At 64.5% G+C, this 14,828-nt stretch overlaps 1 protein-coding gene across 8 annotated transcripts in view; it reads right to left on the reverse strand.

The window, feature by feature from the left end:
• NFIC (nuclear factor I C) overlaps window positions 1–14,828 on the reverse strand; it is a 40,184-nt gene that overhangs the window by 6,918 nt on the left and 18,438 nt on the right. For 5 of the 8 annotated variants that reach the window (XM_066336118.1, XM_066336124.1, XM_066336122.1 and 2 more), the window contains exons 2-8: window positions 14,024–14,555; window positions 4,124–4,195; window positions 3,534–3,608; window positions 3,303–3,426; window positions 2,663–2,787; window positions 917–1,045; window positions 619–833 (exon numbers count right to left, since the gene is read on the reverse strand). In XM_066336118.1, coding sequence (XP_066192215.1) covers window positions 619–833; window positions 917–1,045; window positions 2,663–2,787; window positions 3,303–3,426; window positions 3,534–3,608; window positions 4,124–4,195; window positions 14,024–14,555 — 1,272 coding nt within the window. The remainder of the gene's footprint in view (window positions 1–618; window positions 834–916; window positions 1,046–2,662; window positions 2,788–3,302; window positions 3,427–3,533; window positions 3,609–4,123; window positions 4,196–14,023; window positions 14,556–14,828) is intronic. The other 3 variants (XM_066336125.1, XM_066336123.1, XM_066336120.1) reach the window with 1 other exon arrangement.

Raw genomic sequence — 14,828 nt, forward strand, 5'->3', positions numbered from 1 at the left:
TGCTGGGTGTGTGGAGTGTGTGGGGTCCCATGTCTGTGGGGTGCACTGGGTGCATGGGGATGCAGGGTGCTATGGCAAGCGAAGGCCCACAGCAGCACAGTGTGGCTCTGCCACCCCTGTGGGGACACTGGGGGCACAGGTACAGTGAGGAGCTGACGGGTCCACCCGTGGTCTCTGCAGGTGGATGGGGCATGTCAAGCCCATCACTCTCCTGGACGCGTTGGTGAACAGTGACTCCACGAGATGGTCACACATCCCTGGCAGACACCTCGCTCCCCCCCCAACACCCCAAGTCCAGCTGACGGCTCCGGCCCAGCACCCCAACACCCGCGGTGCCCTGTGTTGAACTGAGGCATGGCACCCCCATCGCCGCAGACACGAGGTGCCAACATGGAGCAGGCGCAGCAGTGCTCCCGAACAAACGCACGGCACGGCTGGAGCTCAGCCCCAGAGAACACCCCACCGGTGCCACCAGAAGACCCCGACTCCCCCGTGCGGCGGCAGAGGTGAGGGCAGCGGTGCCGGTCCGGGGGCCTCTCCTCGGCAGCCTGGCTGGCAGCACCCCCGGTGCCCACGGCAAGATGAGTGATGAATGCGGGGACAGGGCTGCATCCTTACCGGTCCGGGCTGCTGGTTGGACGGGTCGCAGGCCAGCGAGACGAGATCTTTGAGCGGGTCCTGCGGGTTGAGATGAGGGGGGTACCGGATGGCCGTGTGCGGGAAGTAAGTGGAGGCCGTCTGGGGAAGGATGGAGGTGGTAGGGAAATGCAGCGCAGACGATGGGTGCGGGCTTCGGGCGATACCTGTAGGTGACAGCAAAAAGGGACACACAGCTGTGTCACTAGCTAGTGGCTGCCTCGGGCCTCCGATCACCCAACATTTGCTCTGTGCCTTGTTTCCCCGGCAGGACACTCACCACTGTGCACAGCGATGACAGGACGGTGGTGCTGTGTGAAGCTGCTCAGCCGGGGTGAGGAGTCCTGGGGTGATGGGCTGTTGAAGGGGGACTTGTCCATCTCTGTCTTCTTCACGGTGGGGGAGATGCCTGGGGAAAGCAGGGTGCAACGTCAGGACCTGCCATGGGACCCCAATTCCCATGGCTGCTGCCACCTCAGCGCAGTGTTGGGGGAGCTCATTCCGGGGGCAAGGGGCGCCCTGGGCATTAGGAGGGTGTGGTGGTGGGTGTGTGTGCGTGCCAGCGGGAGGGTGGGCACCTGTGTGGGCACATCTGCGTGCATGAATGTGTGTGTATGTGTGTATGTGTTGTACCAGCACAGCTCTGTGTACCCGGGTGTGTGTACACGGGTCTGTGCTCCTGCAGGTGTGTGCATGTGGGTGCACACAGCTCTGTGTGTGTGTGTCCCATCCTGGTGGCAGAAGTGGGTGCCCTCACGAGTGCCACTGTGACCCTGCAGCCCCCACACGGCACACACCTTCCGTGGCACGTGTGGGCTCCAGGAGCTCCTGGGGAGGCAGAGAGGTGCCATCATGGGGGTGACCTCTCCATAGACCCCTGGAAGCAGCAGCTGCCCAGGTCCCCGAGGCCACCCCAGGGCATGGGGGGGTTGGCAGGCGCATTAATCCCCCATTGCTGTGGCTTTAGCTCTGGCCATTTGGCCTGAGCCTGGTAATGGGCTGAGCCCTTTCTCAGCCGGGTGTTAGGAGGATTTCCCAGAACATCCCGTACAGGATTGCCAAGCCTCCCTGCTGCCTAGGCTGAGCCCCCCTGCCAGCCACCCTCATCCCTGCCCGGGTCAACCACCAGCATAGCTCCCTCCTGCCTCCATGCACCATTTTGGGGAGAGGGCTGCATCTTCCCCAGGACCCCCCACGCACCAGCCCCATGGGGCAGGATGGGGCACAGTCCCTTGCACACAGTTTGGGACCGGACCTGCATTCTCCAAACCTCCTCCCAACAGGATCGGTGCCTCCAGCCCTCCAGCCAGGGACCATCAGGCTCTGGGGGCTGCTGTGGAGCCCACCCTGCTGCTGGGGGAGGCAGGAGAAGAGCCAAGGAAGGAGGAAGAGGAGCAGCTTCTTTGCCTGCAACTCGAGTTGTGGGGGGAGCTGCTCTGCCAGCCCTGCAGTATCGCTTTAATTAGCCCAGCCCCCCCCCTTTCTTAATGAACAGCTAATTGGGGCTTGTCTAGACAGGAAAGGGAAAAAAACCACCAAGCCAGAAAGCAGTCCACAGTGATGTGGGGCTGGGGGAACCGACCTGGGGCTGAGAGAGGCTGGTGTGGGGCTGCAGGACTAGGCATGGGGTAGAGGCTGGTCTCATGGGGTGGACCCTCCAGAGAGAGCCCGTGTTGAAATGGGGGTCCCTTCAATGGGGGTAGCAACACCACAGCCCTCACAGAGCCCTGCTCAAAGTGAGGGGTCACAGAAACACTTGGGCACCTGTGGAGAGCTTGTACCTAAATCAGGGAGGTTTGACAGCAACCCCACAGACCCCGTGGAAAATCAGCAGGGATGTTCTGGGGGACTTGAGGGTGGCACTGCAGCCCCCACAGCCAGTTATGTCCTGTTACTTGAAGGCCTATGAGACAATGGGGCATGGACAGACGGTTACAAGGGCTTCTGGCAGCGGTTTGTGGAAGGCTGGAAGCACGATGGGGGCCCTGGGGCACTGGAAGGGCACTGGTAAGGAGGAGACACCTACCCCCTTCCATGTCTTCTGTCCAGTTGCGGCTGCTGCTGGTGGGGGAGTTGGAGGAGGTGTAGTACTCGCCCCCAGGGCTGGTGTCGATGTCATCCTCCATGGACCCTGACTTGTGCCGTTTGCTCCTGGGGACAGGGAAGGGTCAGAGAATCATGGAATGGTTCGGGTTGGAAAGGACCTTTAAACTCATCTTGTCATCTCGTTCCACTCTCTGCCACGGGCAGGGACACCTTCCACTATCCCAGGTCACTCCAAGCCCTGTCCAGTCTGGCTGTGGCCAATTTCAGGGATGGGGCAGCCACAGCTGCTCTGGGCATCCTGTGGCAGGGCCTCCCTAGCCTAACAGGGAAATCAACCCACCTAACCCTGCCTTCTGGCAGTGAGAAGCCATTCCCTTGTCCTGTCCCTCCATCCCTTGTCCAAACTTCCTCTCCAGCTCTCCTGGAGCCCCTCTAAGCACTGAAAGGGGCTCTGAGGTCTCCCTGGAGCCTTCTCTTCTCCAGGCTGAACAGCTGCAGCTCTCCCAGCTTGCCATGGCTCAGTGTCAGCCCATGGCAGGATCTGGCTGCCCCTCGCCTTCCCCAAGGCCATGCTTGGGCTGGCCCTGGCACCACTTTGGCACAGCCCTGGTGGCACCTACCCGCTGGAGGAGGTGCTGGGCAGTGTCCTCCTCATGCCGGTGCTGGAGGGGTTCAGGTCATAGGCCAGGTGACCCTGCAGCTCCCCCAGGGAGAAGTTTGGCCCTGTGCCTGTCACCACCGGTGCTGCGGGGAGAGAGGAGGGTCAGGGGGGCCTGGTGGGGAGGGGCTGTCGGGACACTGCTGTGCCCAGGCAGCCGAGGGTTGGGCTGTGGAATGACAGTCACACTCACTTCGGGACACCTGGATGAGCTCGGTGACACTGAACACCCCCGAGGTGACGAAGCTTTCCTGGAAGTCTGTCGAATCTGCGCGGGAGAGAGGAGGGTGTGCTGAGGGGGCAACAGGACCACCCCTCCCATTCTGCATTGCCTTGTAGCAATGCCTGAGGGCACCTCAAATCCCCATCTGTCCCCCTCCTCAGCCTCCACTCCCTGCTCCAGCAAGAGACCACCCCAGCTGGTCCCCTCTGCCAAAGACACCCTGAACCTGCTCAATGCCTCAGTTTCCCTGTGGCTGAGAGTGCTGGCAGGGCTTGGGGCTGCACCACCACCATGGGACCTCCATGGCAGCTGCTGTCCCCAAGGGCTGTGGCCTCAGTGGGACTCTGCTGGGTGTAGGACAAGGCTGAGGTTATGCCCAGCTCACAGCAGGGGCCAGGCAGCGGCTGGCTGGGGCTGAGGGACACCAGAGCTGTAGCACAGGCAGCTTGACTATGTGTCATGGGCCCCTCTCCCCTGCAGGGACCTCCCCATGGCAGGGACCCTGGGGACAGGCTGGGGTGTCCCTGTCGTCTTTCCCAAGCCCTGCCCACTGCACTCACCCAGCGTGATGGGTTTGCTGTCCTCCTGGTCCGAGCCAATGCCTGTCCGGGGGCTGCTGCTCTGCTCTGCATCTGCAAGAGGAAAACCCACCAGGGTGAGCCCCCCATGCCAGTGTCGGCCTGCATGCCAGTGTGAGCCAGGGCTGCTCACCAGCTGACTGCCCCCTCGTTGCCATGCTGGGGGAAACTGAGACATAGGCTGCCCAGCAGCTCTCACTATACAGTAGGCCCACCACCAGGCTGCTATACCCCCAGCCACTGAGGAACAGTCACCAACCAGCCCCCCTTGCGTTCCATGCCAGCAACAGGAGCAGAGACAGCCCCACGTGCAGGATCTGGGCACTGCTCCCCACAGGAGGGGAACCCCTAGTGCTGGGCCAGGTGATGGTCACCTGGCCCTGCTCCAATCTCCTGCCTCCTCTCCTCTCCAACCACATCCATGACCCAGTGCTGCCCCACCAGGCAGTGTCACCACAGCACGGCATCTTGCGGCACCTTGTCCTGCCTCTGCCCAGCTCCTGCAGGGCACCAGGGCTTGGGGCAGCACCTGCTCTGACCCCAGGAGCCCCATCTGGCCCTGTCCCCTCTTGGCTAAAAATATCCTGCCTCAGATGCTGAGCTCAGTGGCCCTGGCATAGCCTGGCACAGCCCAGACACTGCAGTCAGGAGCATCCTTCCTCACCTGGCTGCTCCCAAAGCTCTTCCATAACTTTTCCCCCATATATTTCCCCACATATATTTCTCCCCCATACTCCTTCTTCCTCCTGCTTCTCCATTCTCCTCCTCCCACCCCTTGGCTTTCGGCATTTCTCTCTGGCAGTCTTGGCAGATGTCAGGAAAGGGCTGAGACAATCCAAAAACACCATCAAAACCACACAGCTGCCACTGCCAGTCCATGTGCCCGCTTTGGGATTTTTCTCTTTCTTGCTATTTTTCTCCTCCTTTTTCTCCCCTCAAGTCTCTTGCACTCACATGTGGCTCCCAGACTGGTTATCCTTGGCTGGGCAAGTTATCCATGTGGGCCCCATGCCACCCCTCACCCTGACACCCCTGTGTGCTGTCCACGGGGCAGATTATCCCTGGGGGCAGTGGGACTGTGCTACCTCCCAGCCTGACACCGCTGTGTGCCCACCTCTCCCTGGCACTGCTCAGCGCCAGTACCGAATCAGCCATTTTGTCTCCCTTCCCCGCTGCCGCAATCCCCGCCACCCATGCCATGCTGGCCTGGCACCAGGCTGGCAGCTCCATGGCATCCTGCCTTGATGCTGCTCACCACCACCAGCCCCCACCTCCGTGCCCGCAGCCCTGGCTCCCTCCAGGCAGCCATTTTAGGGAGCACAAACTCCCCCTGGAGACAGGCACAGGGTTTTTTTTTCCTTCCCTTCTCTCCATTTCTCTTTTTCTAACCCTTTTCCCCCATTTTGAAGCGTCCGTGTGCCCAAGTATTGGGGTGTAGGTGGTGGGAGTCAGCGGGGCACAAAGCAGCTGGGCCGGGGGGAGTGGCAGCGGGGACCCCCCCGTGCATCCACGGGCACCGCGTGGCCGGACGTGGCCCCTCCTCGCCTCTAAAAACAACAAATCTGGCGGCGGCTCTGGAAGTGGTTAGTGGTGGAGCACAGCCAAGGCGCGGGATGGAGGCCGGCGGTCACAGCCTGAGGCCAGCCCGGCTCCCCACAGCCCCCCACTGCGGCCTCGGGGCTCCCTGGACCCCACCTGCCTCCCAGATGGCCCCCATTTGCCCACTCCTGGGGGGCTTGGCCTCTGGGTAGCCCCCTGGCCATGCCCTTACCTCTGAGGTGCCCACACAGCCCTTGGCTCAGCCCAGGGACCTCCACCGTTGCTTGTCTCGAGGTGCCCCACATGGACCTTTGCCCACACTAAACCGCACCAGCCTGGTGTTCCCCCAGGGCACCCAGGAGGGCCACCAGTAACCCAGGGTGCCCCCTGGGTGGGCCCCATGTCCCTGTACCCCCACACCACCCCACGGCACCAGCCTGACCCGGCATCACCAATGCCACCTCACCGCGCCCCATTCCTAAGAGACTCTTTGGGGACGTGTCCCCAAAGCGAGCACTCCGCTCCCACAGCGGCCCAAGGAGCAGCGGGGACTTTGCGGAGCTCGGAGGTTTGGCACCAGGGCCAGCCCCCCGCAGAACCCTTGTGTCCGGGCTGATGGAGGCCGTGGCTGTGAGGCCGGGGCCGCAGGCTCGGTGCCCCGGGCGTTCCTTGTGGCTGAGCTCGCCAGTAGATTTCTGGCTGCCTCCTCGGCGTGGGGCGGCCGGGCCAAGTGCTGCTCTCAGCGCCATGTGACAGCAGCCTGCACCGGCTGGCGCGCTAAAATGGCGAAGGGAGCCGTGAGCGTACGGGCCTCGCTCCCCACAATAGCTGTTTTGGGGAGACTCCAAATCCAGGACCCAACGAGGGGCTGGACTGCACCAGAGAGGAGAAAGAAGTCTGTAAAGCTCCTCCATGCCCCTGCTGCTCCGTTGATCCCGCGCCCTCCACCCCCCCTCAGAGGGCCGGGGGAGGGAGCTGGGGGTGGCCCCGCTGCCACATTGTGCGGAGTTCAGGGGGGAGCGGGTTCCGTGCCAGGGTAGTCTCCAGCGAGGCGGAGGAGAGTGCTCAGTGCCCAAACAGGTCGATCCGATCTCTTTTAAAAATAGCCGAGTGTGTGCCCGGGGGGGGGCGCGGGCTGCCTGGGCTCTGGGCCGCGCTGGCAGCCTGGCCCCGTGCCACCCATTGAATTACGGAGCCCGCACCCCGGCCCCGCTGGCTGGCACCGTGCCCCCGGGCCCCACGGCGACACCCGCCCGCGGGCTCAGCGCATGGGAACGACCCCCGGGCAGCAGGGCCGGCCCCGGGGGGTGTCACTGCGGGCCAGGTGCCCCCCGGGGCTGGCGCAGCTGCGGGAGAGCCCTGGCTCGGTGCCCGAGCGTTGACGGTAACAGGGCACGGTGTTACCGGCAACGGCGCGGGCGCAGGCGCAGAGGCTGGAGGATGCCGGGGGCTGGGGGAGCTGCTGGCACCGGCGTGAGCAGTCCCAGCCCCCATCGAGGGCAGCGGCCTTCTTCCTTCTTCCCCAGCTCTGCCAGCCGAGGGCAGCGAATGGGCAAGGCTTCAGCACTGCTGCTTGCAGGCTTCTGCCCCGCGCCTCAGTTTCCCTTGGGGCTGGCTGCGGGGGAACTGCCCCCCTTCCTCATGTTCCGTGGCCACACAGCTCCAGTACCTCCTCGGGTGTCACGACACTCCTCTGGCTCGCCATGGGCACAGCGTGGACTAGTAGAACCCAGAGTGAAGAGCCTGGTCAGGATGGAAGGCCCCTGGAGACCGAAGGGAGCCAATGCGCTGTGGGGCAGATCCCACTGCAAGAGCTAGGGGGAGCGAGGCTGTAGGAGGGTATGATTGGGGGGCCCTGCCCTGTCAGACCCCCAAAACTCCTCATCCCAGTCTCACAGGGACCCCCAGGTCGGAGCGGCACCGCTCGTCCCATTGTCCATCCCTCTGCCGCCAGGCCGGGGTGGCCCTTACATAAACCCGGAACAGTCCTGCTTGTGTAACCTCCTTTATATAATACTCTGAACCGCCGCGTGTGCCGGGTAAATCCTGGCTCAGTCGGTCGGGCGGCGCGCCGGGGAGCGGGACCCCCCCTCCACGCTCCTCCTAACGCCCCGGGCCCCGCCGTGCCCGCGGTGCTGCGGGGCCGGCGGGCTGAGGCCACTTTGCTGGGCCTTAGCCACGAACGCTGCGGGGGCGGCAGCTTCTCCTCCCCCTGGCGAGCGAAGGCCCGGGGAGGTCCTGGCCGGAGGCATCCCCCGAGGTGGCGGGGCGGTGGCGGGGGGAACGGACGCGCCCCGCTGCCACGTACGCCGGCCGCGGCCAGCTGGCCCGGGCGGGAGCCTGGGAGGCGCGAGCGCGTTGGCCGGCGGCTGCGAGCGAGCGGCGCTGGGAGCGAGCGGGTTTGTCCTCGGCCGACCCCGGTCGGCACGGGGAGATGGCAGCGGCCGAGGGGAACCCCCCCAGGCGGGCGGCGCGGCCGCCCCCTCGCTCAGCCCTGCCAGGCCTGGGCTTCATCCAGGGCTGCCGGCGCCCGCGGAGGCAAGCGGGGACAGATGGCAGCGCGGAAAGGGATGGGGAGAGTGGGACAAGACAAAGGGAAAGCTGAGCTCCCCCTTCCCTGGGACTCTCCCCTGCGAGGTGCTGGCATCCAGTCCCTGCGCCCTGGGCTGGGGGCACCTGGGGGTGCAGCTGCAGGGAGCGGGTGGGAGAGAGGAGAGACGGATGGGGAAGGGAGAAAAAGGAAGGGAGGGAGGGAGGGGGGAGGGAGGGAGGAAGGAAGGAAGAAATTAAAGTGGAGAGAAAGGGAAAGGAAAAGGGACAGGGAAAGGGAAATATGCTGCCACTATGTTGCTGCCCCACCAACCCCAGCCCCGTAGCAGAGCCCCACAGTACAGCCTCCTCCCCGAGTTTGATGGGCTCCCATCATGGCCCCTCTGATGCTCCCCGAAAACCAGCCCCTGCATCACCACGCAGGCTGAGGCGGCAGGTTCAAGCCCTCCCCAGGACTGGCCAAGACCCCAGTGCGGGGGCCAGTTTGACAGGGGACTGTCCCCATGCAGTGCCAACCATAATCGGGGGTGTAGGAGCACACCGGGAGCTTGCCGCCGTCTGTTTCCCCCCTCCCGCGGCCACGGGTAGGAGGGACCACCGTGGGCATCTGCCACCCCAGCTGTCCCTTGCCAGTGCAGCACGAAACCGGGCACCGGGCCAGGATGGCAACTGCGGCCCCGAGGAGGGCACGGCGCTTGCCAGCGCGGGGGGACGGCGGGCGGCGAGGACGGGGGACGGCAGGTGCTCGTGAGAGGAGCTCGCTCATCTTTTATTCATCGGGTGCCTAACGGTGCGCGGAACCGTTCTGGCCCCTTGTCCCCTCCGGCGGCACAGGACGTGGCACCCTGTGCCAGGTCCCCGGCAGGCACTGCTCGCGCTGCCGGGGCCGCCGAGCCGAGCACGGCGCAACTCGCTTCAGTGGTGACGCGATGCCGGGGCTGGCAGCGGGCAGTGCGGGGAAGCCGTCCGACTCCGGCACGCCGCCGGCTCGGCGCACTGCGGGAGAGCCGGGGAAGCCCTGACCTCCCCAAGGTCGCCGGCGCATCGATCCGGAGAGCTCGAGTACATGGAAACCGGCCCGGCCGTGCCAGCGCCAGGCTCGCAGCGGGGCCGGGCTCAGGAGCGGCGGGACCGCGGGCAGTGACGCTGCAGAAGACGGGGTGGCGGGGGGGTGGCACCCTGGGGAGCCCCCTCCCATCCCGCTTCTTCAGCACGCAGCCCCTGCGGATTCTCTGCTGTCTCGTATCCTTTTGTCCTTTCCTGGGGGGGTGGTGGGGTGTCTCCTCCTGGACTTGCTGGGCTCTGCCTACTTCGTTCCCCTCAACCCCGGCCTCCCTGGCTGTTAGAGAGTAGAGAGACCAGGAACAGGGGGAGGGGTTTGCCCGTGTTCATCTGTGTGCTGGGGGGTTCTCCAGCCCGCCTGCCCGCCGGTGCCCGGCTCTGTGAATGGCAGATCCCAAATATTGTGAACCCCATCAATCTTCTCACGACCCTGGCGATAAATATTTGCGCGGGGGCTGGCGGAGCGGCGGTGCCTGGGGAAACGCCTGCCCCTCCATCTGGAGGGGCTGAGCAGACGCTTGGCACGGCCGGCCTGGCATGGCCGCAGCGTGCCTGGGAGGAGAGCCCTGGCACGGGCTCCCCGGCAGATTGGTGCCATCTGCCTCGCACCGCACCCAGCGGTGAGGCTGGCGGGAGGAGATAAGGGGCTGCCAGGCGGTGGGAGACACAGATGCTTCCACAGTGCGGGGGTCCCTGCCTCACCCCAGGTGCTGTCCGCTGGCGTCGGTATGGCCGGGGCTGCCAGGAGCTCGACGCCACCCTGGGGTCCACTGCCGGCTTGCCCTGGGCACCCATCTGCTCCCACCCCACTTGTCCTGGAGGCTCAGCCAAGGGGCACTGCCAGGAAAAGCTCACTGCATGGCAGAGCCTCGACCCTCTGCCCCGCTGAGCATGACGGCTGGGGGCAGGGGGGGCAGAGAACCTCAGAGGGTATGAGGGGCCAGCACTGACCCTGTTCTGCCTCTCTCAGGCTATGGGGGCCTGGGTGCCACGGGGGTGAGGTCCAAGGATGGGAGCTACCAGCATGGGGATACAAGGACAGGATAATGCATAGATGGGGATGCAGGGATGGAGGCACTATTGTGAGGGTGCAGCAAGGGAGCCCATGGAGGTGGGGAGCACTGGCGGGAGGATGCAGAGAGGGGGGCACTCTCCTCCTCCCTCCTTCCCCCGACTGGCTGCTGCCGACGGGAGCTGCTGGGAGGAATCTCTCTGTTATTCTCCGAAGGTCCTGGCACCATCGGCTGGGGAGATTGATTACCATTTTACTGCAATGCTTTTGACTTTCACCAGCGACCTCCGAGCTCCCCCCAGCCCCCCCGCCCCCCCCTCCCCGCCGCACACCCAGCTCTGGGCTGCAGCACTGTCCCCTCCCCCACTGCGGTGTGCACAGCCCAGCCCTCACCCAGCCCCGCACCCATCCCGCACCCATCCTGCATCCAGCCCTGCTCCCATCCTGCATCAAACCCTGCTCACATCCCCTGCCCTTCCCACACCCATCCTGCATCCAGCCCTGCTCTTACGCCGCACCCATCCTGACCCCATCCTGCCCCAAAGGTACCGGGGGTGGCGGTCGCAGGGCTGGGCGCAGGATGGGAGCAGGGCCGGTGCTGCTCTGGGGAGGACCCAGGCACTCGGCACTCCCTGCACCCCACAGCCATCCCTGGGGCCAGCAGGGCTGCGACGGAACCTCCCCCCAGCCCGGCACGGGTCGTCAGTTTGCCCACCCGAGAACACCGAAAGCCGAGGACAGGGAGAAGAGCCGAGGGGCAGATCTCGCCTTTGGCATGGGCCTGGGGGTGCTGTGCGGGTGCTCAGCCCCTGCCGAGGCTGCCCCGGACCCCGCGGGTGGGGAGCGCAGGGCCGGGGGCTCCTCCATCCCCCGCCTCCCCAGCGTTGCCAGAGCAGCGGCTGGGAAATTGTGCTGACACCGGCAAAAGCGGGCGGCGGGGGCGGGGGAGCGCGGGCGCACGTGCTCGGGCTGGGATCGGTGGGCGGCGGGGGCTGCGGGGAGCCCGGACTGCCCGGCCGGGGGCCCTGGCGGGACACACCCCTCCTGCCCCGTGACTTTGAGGCTGGGGATGCTGCAGGCGGCTCGGAGGAGCTGGCAGCCAGGTGAGAGGAGGCAGGAGAGGGCAGGAGCAGGCAGGAGGGAGCAGGAAGGAGGGAGGAGGCAGAATCAGGCAGGAGGGGGCAGGTAAGAACGGGCAGTGTGCCGGGCAGGACCAAGTAGCAAAAGGCAGGAGGGCAGCATGTCGGGCAGGGAGAGCCTCACTGAGCCCACAGGGATGTGGTCCGGTGATCCCCAGGACCCCTCGAGAGCTGTCACCAGCCTGACCATGCTACGCAGGGTCCCATCGATGTGGTAGTGGCTTCTTTGCCTCAGTTTCCCTACCAAGGTGGGAGGCCGGACATCCCTCCCATTAGCCCCAGCCTGACAGAACATGCCCAGTGTGGGCTGGGACTGGGCCATGCTGAGCAGCCACCACCCAGCACCCTGCAGCACCCCAGGGGTCCCATGCTATTGCTCCTGGCTCATCCTGGTCCCCCTTAACCAGGGCCAGAGCGACCTTAACAGTGAAAGTGAGAGGCTGCCAGGCCTTATCAGAGAGTATTTACAGCCGCTGTGTTCCCAATTAGACAGTCAGGTGACTATGGCTGCTGGGGACCCAGACACTGGGGTCAAGGTCGCCTGTGGAAGGGCGGGGGGGTGGCAGAGGGGCAGCCACCTCCCAGGGACAGCAGCTGGACATGGCAGGGCCAGGGAACCTGGCGGCACAGCACCCCAGAAAGGCACACCAGGTGGCACATGGAGACGCCATTGCAGATGCAGAGGGGGTCCTGGTCCCTGCCTTCAGCTTGGCCACTGTAGGGCTCCCAGTCCACCACCAGGGTGCCCCCAGTCCGGCCCAGTATGCCATCCCAGTCAGTACAGGGTGCCCCCAACACAGCACGCAGCACCCCAGTTCAGCCCAGCATGGCCATGTCTTAGCCCATGGGTACAAGACACCCCATTCCCTCTGCAGGTGCACAGGACATCTGCAGCCCCCAGCCTGCCCCCTGGGGCCCCCCATTCCCAGCAGAGGACCCACCCTTCCCAGTGCCCCACTGGGAATTGGTGGTGCCAGGCCCCATTGGGTCCCTTGCTGCCCCGGAGCAGGCAAGTCACATGCACGGGCACGGGTGTGCAGTGCTGGCAGCACACGTGCTCACACACCGGGAGACACGGCCGGGCAGGCAGGTCCTGGCTGCACATGCATGTGCACCTACGTATGTGCCCCACACCAGGAGCAGGGTCTGGCTCTGGCGAATGCCCGCTGGAGGCCGTGTCCCGCTTTTCCCCAAAGCCACGAGGGCCTGGTAGTCCTGCCAAATCCCTCCCCTGGGTAGTGGGGGAGGTCACACGCTCGCCCTGCCTCAGTTTCCCCAGTGACACCCAGCATGTCCCACGGATGGCTGGGCAGAGTGTGTGCCCACCATGATGTCCAACACTGGCACCTGATTTACTGGCGCTGCCGACACCACGGTGGCCTGTGGTGTCAATGTCTGGCCCTGGGCTCTAGCCAGTACCAGGCAAAGAGCCACCAGTGCCACGTTTCCCCTGCCGTGGTGTTGATGAAGGTGGGCTCATGGGGCTAGGGGACATCACCTGGTGCTTTGGGCATGGGCAGGAGGTGCTGCCAGCAGGGGACCAATATGGTAGTCTGGCCTGGCCAGAGGTGGCCATGAGCCCCTTGATCGCCCCTAGGATTGCAAGTCACAGACCCTCCTGTCTGTGAACCAGCCCTGTGCAACAGCCCAGCCCTCGCCCAGGATCACACAGCATGTCCCCTAGGGGTGCTGGGGGAGTGGCAGGGTCTGTGGGGGACCACAGCTGCTGACAGGGTGTCTGTGCCTGCATGTCAACAGCCAGTGACAATAAACCTGCCCAGGTAAAATACCTGCTAATGAGCTTCCCCTTCCCAGCATGCAGGGAGGTGGCATGAGTTGGTGGTGAGGACAATGGCTCAAACTGAGACCTGCTGCCTGCACTGCACATCATGACTCAGTTTCTCCCTTTTGACTGACAGCTTTGAAAGCACGTTTGACCCTCCTTGCTGCAGTGAAAGCAGCCAGCTCTCCCAGCAAATCCATGGGACCCCCAGGCAGATGAAGAGCTGGGACCAGCATCCCCTCAGGGCACAGTAGGAGCTGCCCCCACCAATGTTGTTGCTGTGCCCTCCCCAGCCGGTCTCACTGCGCCTGTCCCTGCTCTGGCATTGAGGGGTTTGCACCATAGCCCGTGGCACATGGGCACTGCTGCACCTTTCCCAGCTCCAGCCCTTGGAGATGCACGAGGAACAGGCTACCCCTTCCCTGCCCAGGCTGCCCACCCACTCCTCTGAGGTAGGCGCAGGATGTGGGGTTAGCTCTGGGTTTAACCCTGAAAACTCCATGCTGGGAATGCCCAGAGACAGAAGCATCCTCAGGCACCTTTGTATCCTCCTGCTCCTGGGCAGCCGGGATCAGCCCTGGCTGGGGAGAGCTGCCAAGGTGGGGTGCACCCACCCAAGAAGCAGTTTGGAGAGAGGGAAGCACTGCAAGGGCTGCAGTGGGAAAGGTGTTTGGGAGCAGTGTCCCCAGCTGGAGATGGGATGGAACAGATGGGGAGGGAAAGCTAAAACAAACCCCCCAGAGCTGGCTGTGGCAGAGAACAGCCAGGCTCTGCCCTGCAGGCAGACAAGCACCCACCTCTCTCACGGACGAAGTACGCCAGGTAGAGGTCGAGCTCCTTGACAGAGACGCTGATGTGGTGGGGCTGGACACAGAGGATGGGGTTGGTGCACTGGCCTGACTTGACCAGGCGCTCGCCATCGGTGCTTTCCAGCGGGATCCCTTTGAAGAGGATTACCATGACCAGGTCCAGCCGCCACACCTTGTCCGCCTGCCGCAGGCAGTCAATGCGGCGCATCTTGCCTTTCTGGTCGGGGTTGGAGAGGACGCAGCACGAAGGCTTCTTGCCCGTGATGGAGAGCACGAAGTCCTCGCGGCACTCGGGCCGGATGTCCTTGCGCAGCTTGGCCAGGAGGCGCGAGGCCCATTTCTGCTTCACCTCTGGCTTCTCGCTCAGCAGCTCATCCTTCACCGCCCTCTCCTCATCCTTTGTCATCCTCTTCTCATGCTTCTTGAAGTACTTGCGCTTGCGGGCCTGCAGGTTGAACCAGGTGTAGGCAAAGGCCCTGACGTGGGGGAGCAGCGCCTCAATGAAGGGGTGGAACTCATCCTGTGGGAGCAGAGGGACAGGGTGTCACTCCTGGCTGAGTCCCTCCAAGCTCCCTCCTGGTGTGGCTGTGGAGCCCTGGGGACCTGCCAGGCTCATTCCCACTGGGCTGCGTCCCAGTGTAACCAGAAGAAAAAGCTGTGGCAGAGGCACATGCCCACCAGGGATGGGGATCCTCTGACTACACAGCGAGTTTATCCCCATTCCAGCAGACCTCCATAAATCCCACTGGCTACCATTTTCCTGGGCCAACAATGTGTGGGGAGTGGCTGGGCA

This window comes from Sylvia atricapilla, chromosome 26, assembly GCF_009819655.1.
Source record: "Sylvia atricapilla isolate bSylAtr1 chromosome 26, bSylAtr1.pri, whole genome shotgun sequence".
Lineage (NCBI taxonomy): Eukaryota > Metazoa > Chordata > Aves > Passeriformes > Sylviidae > Sylvia > Sylvia atricapilla.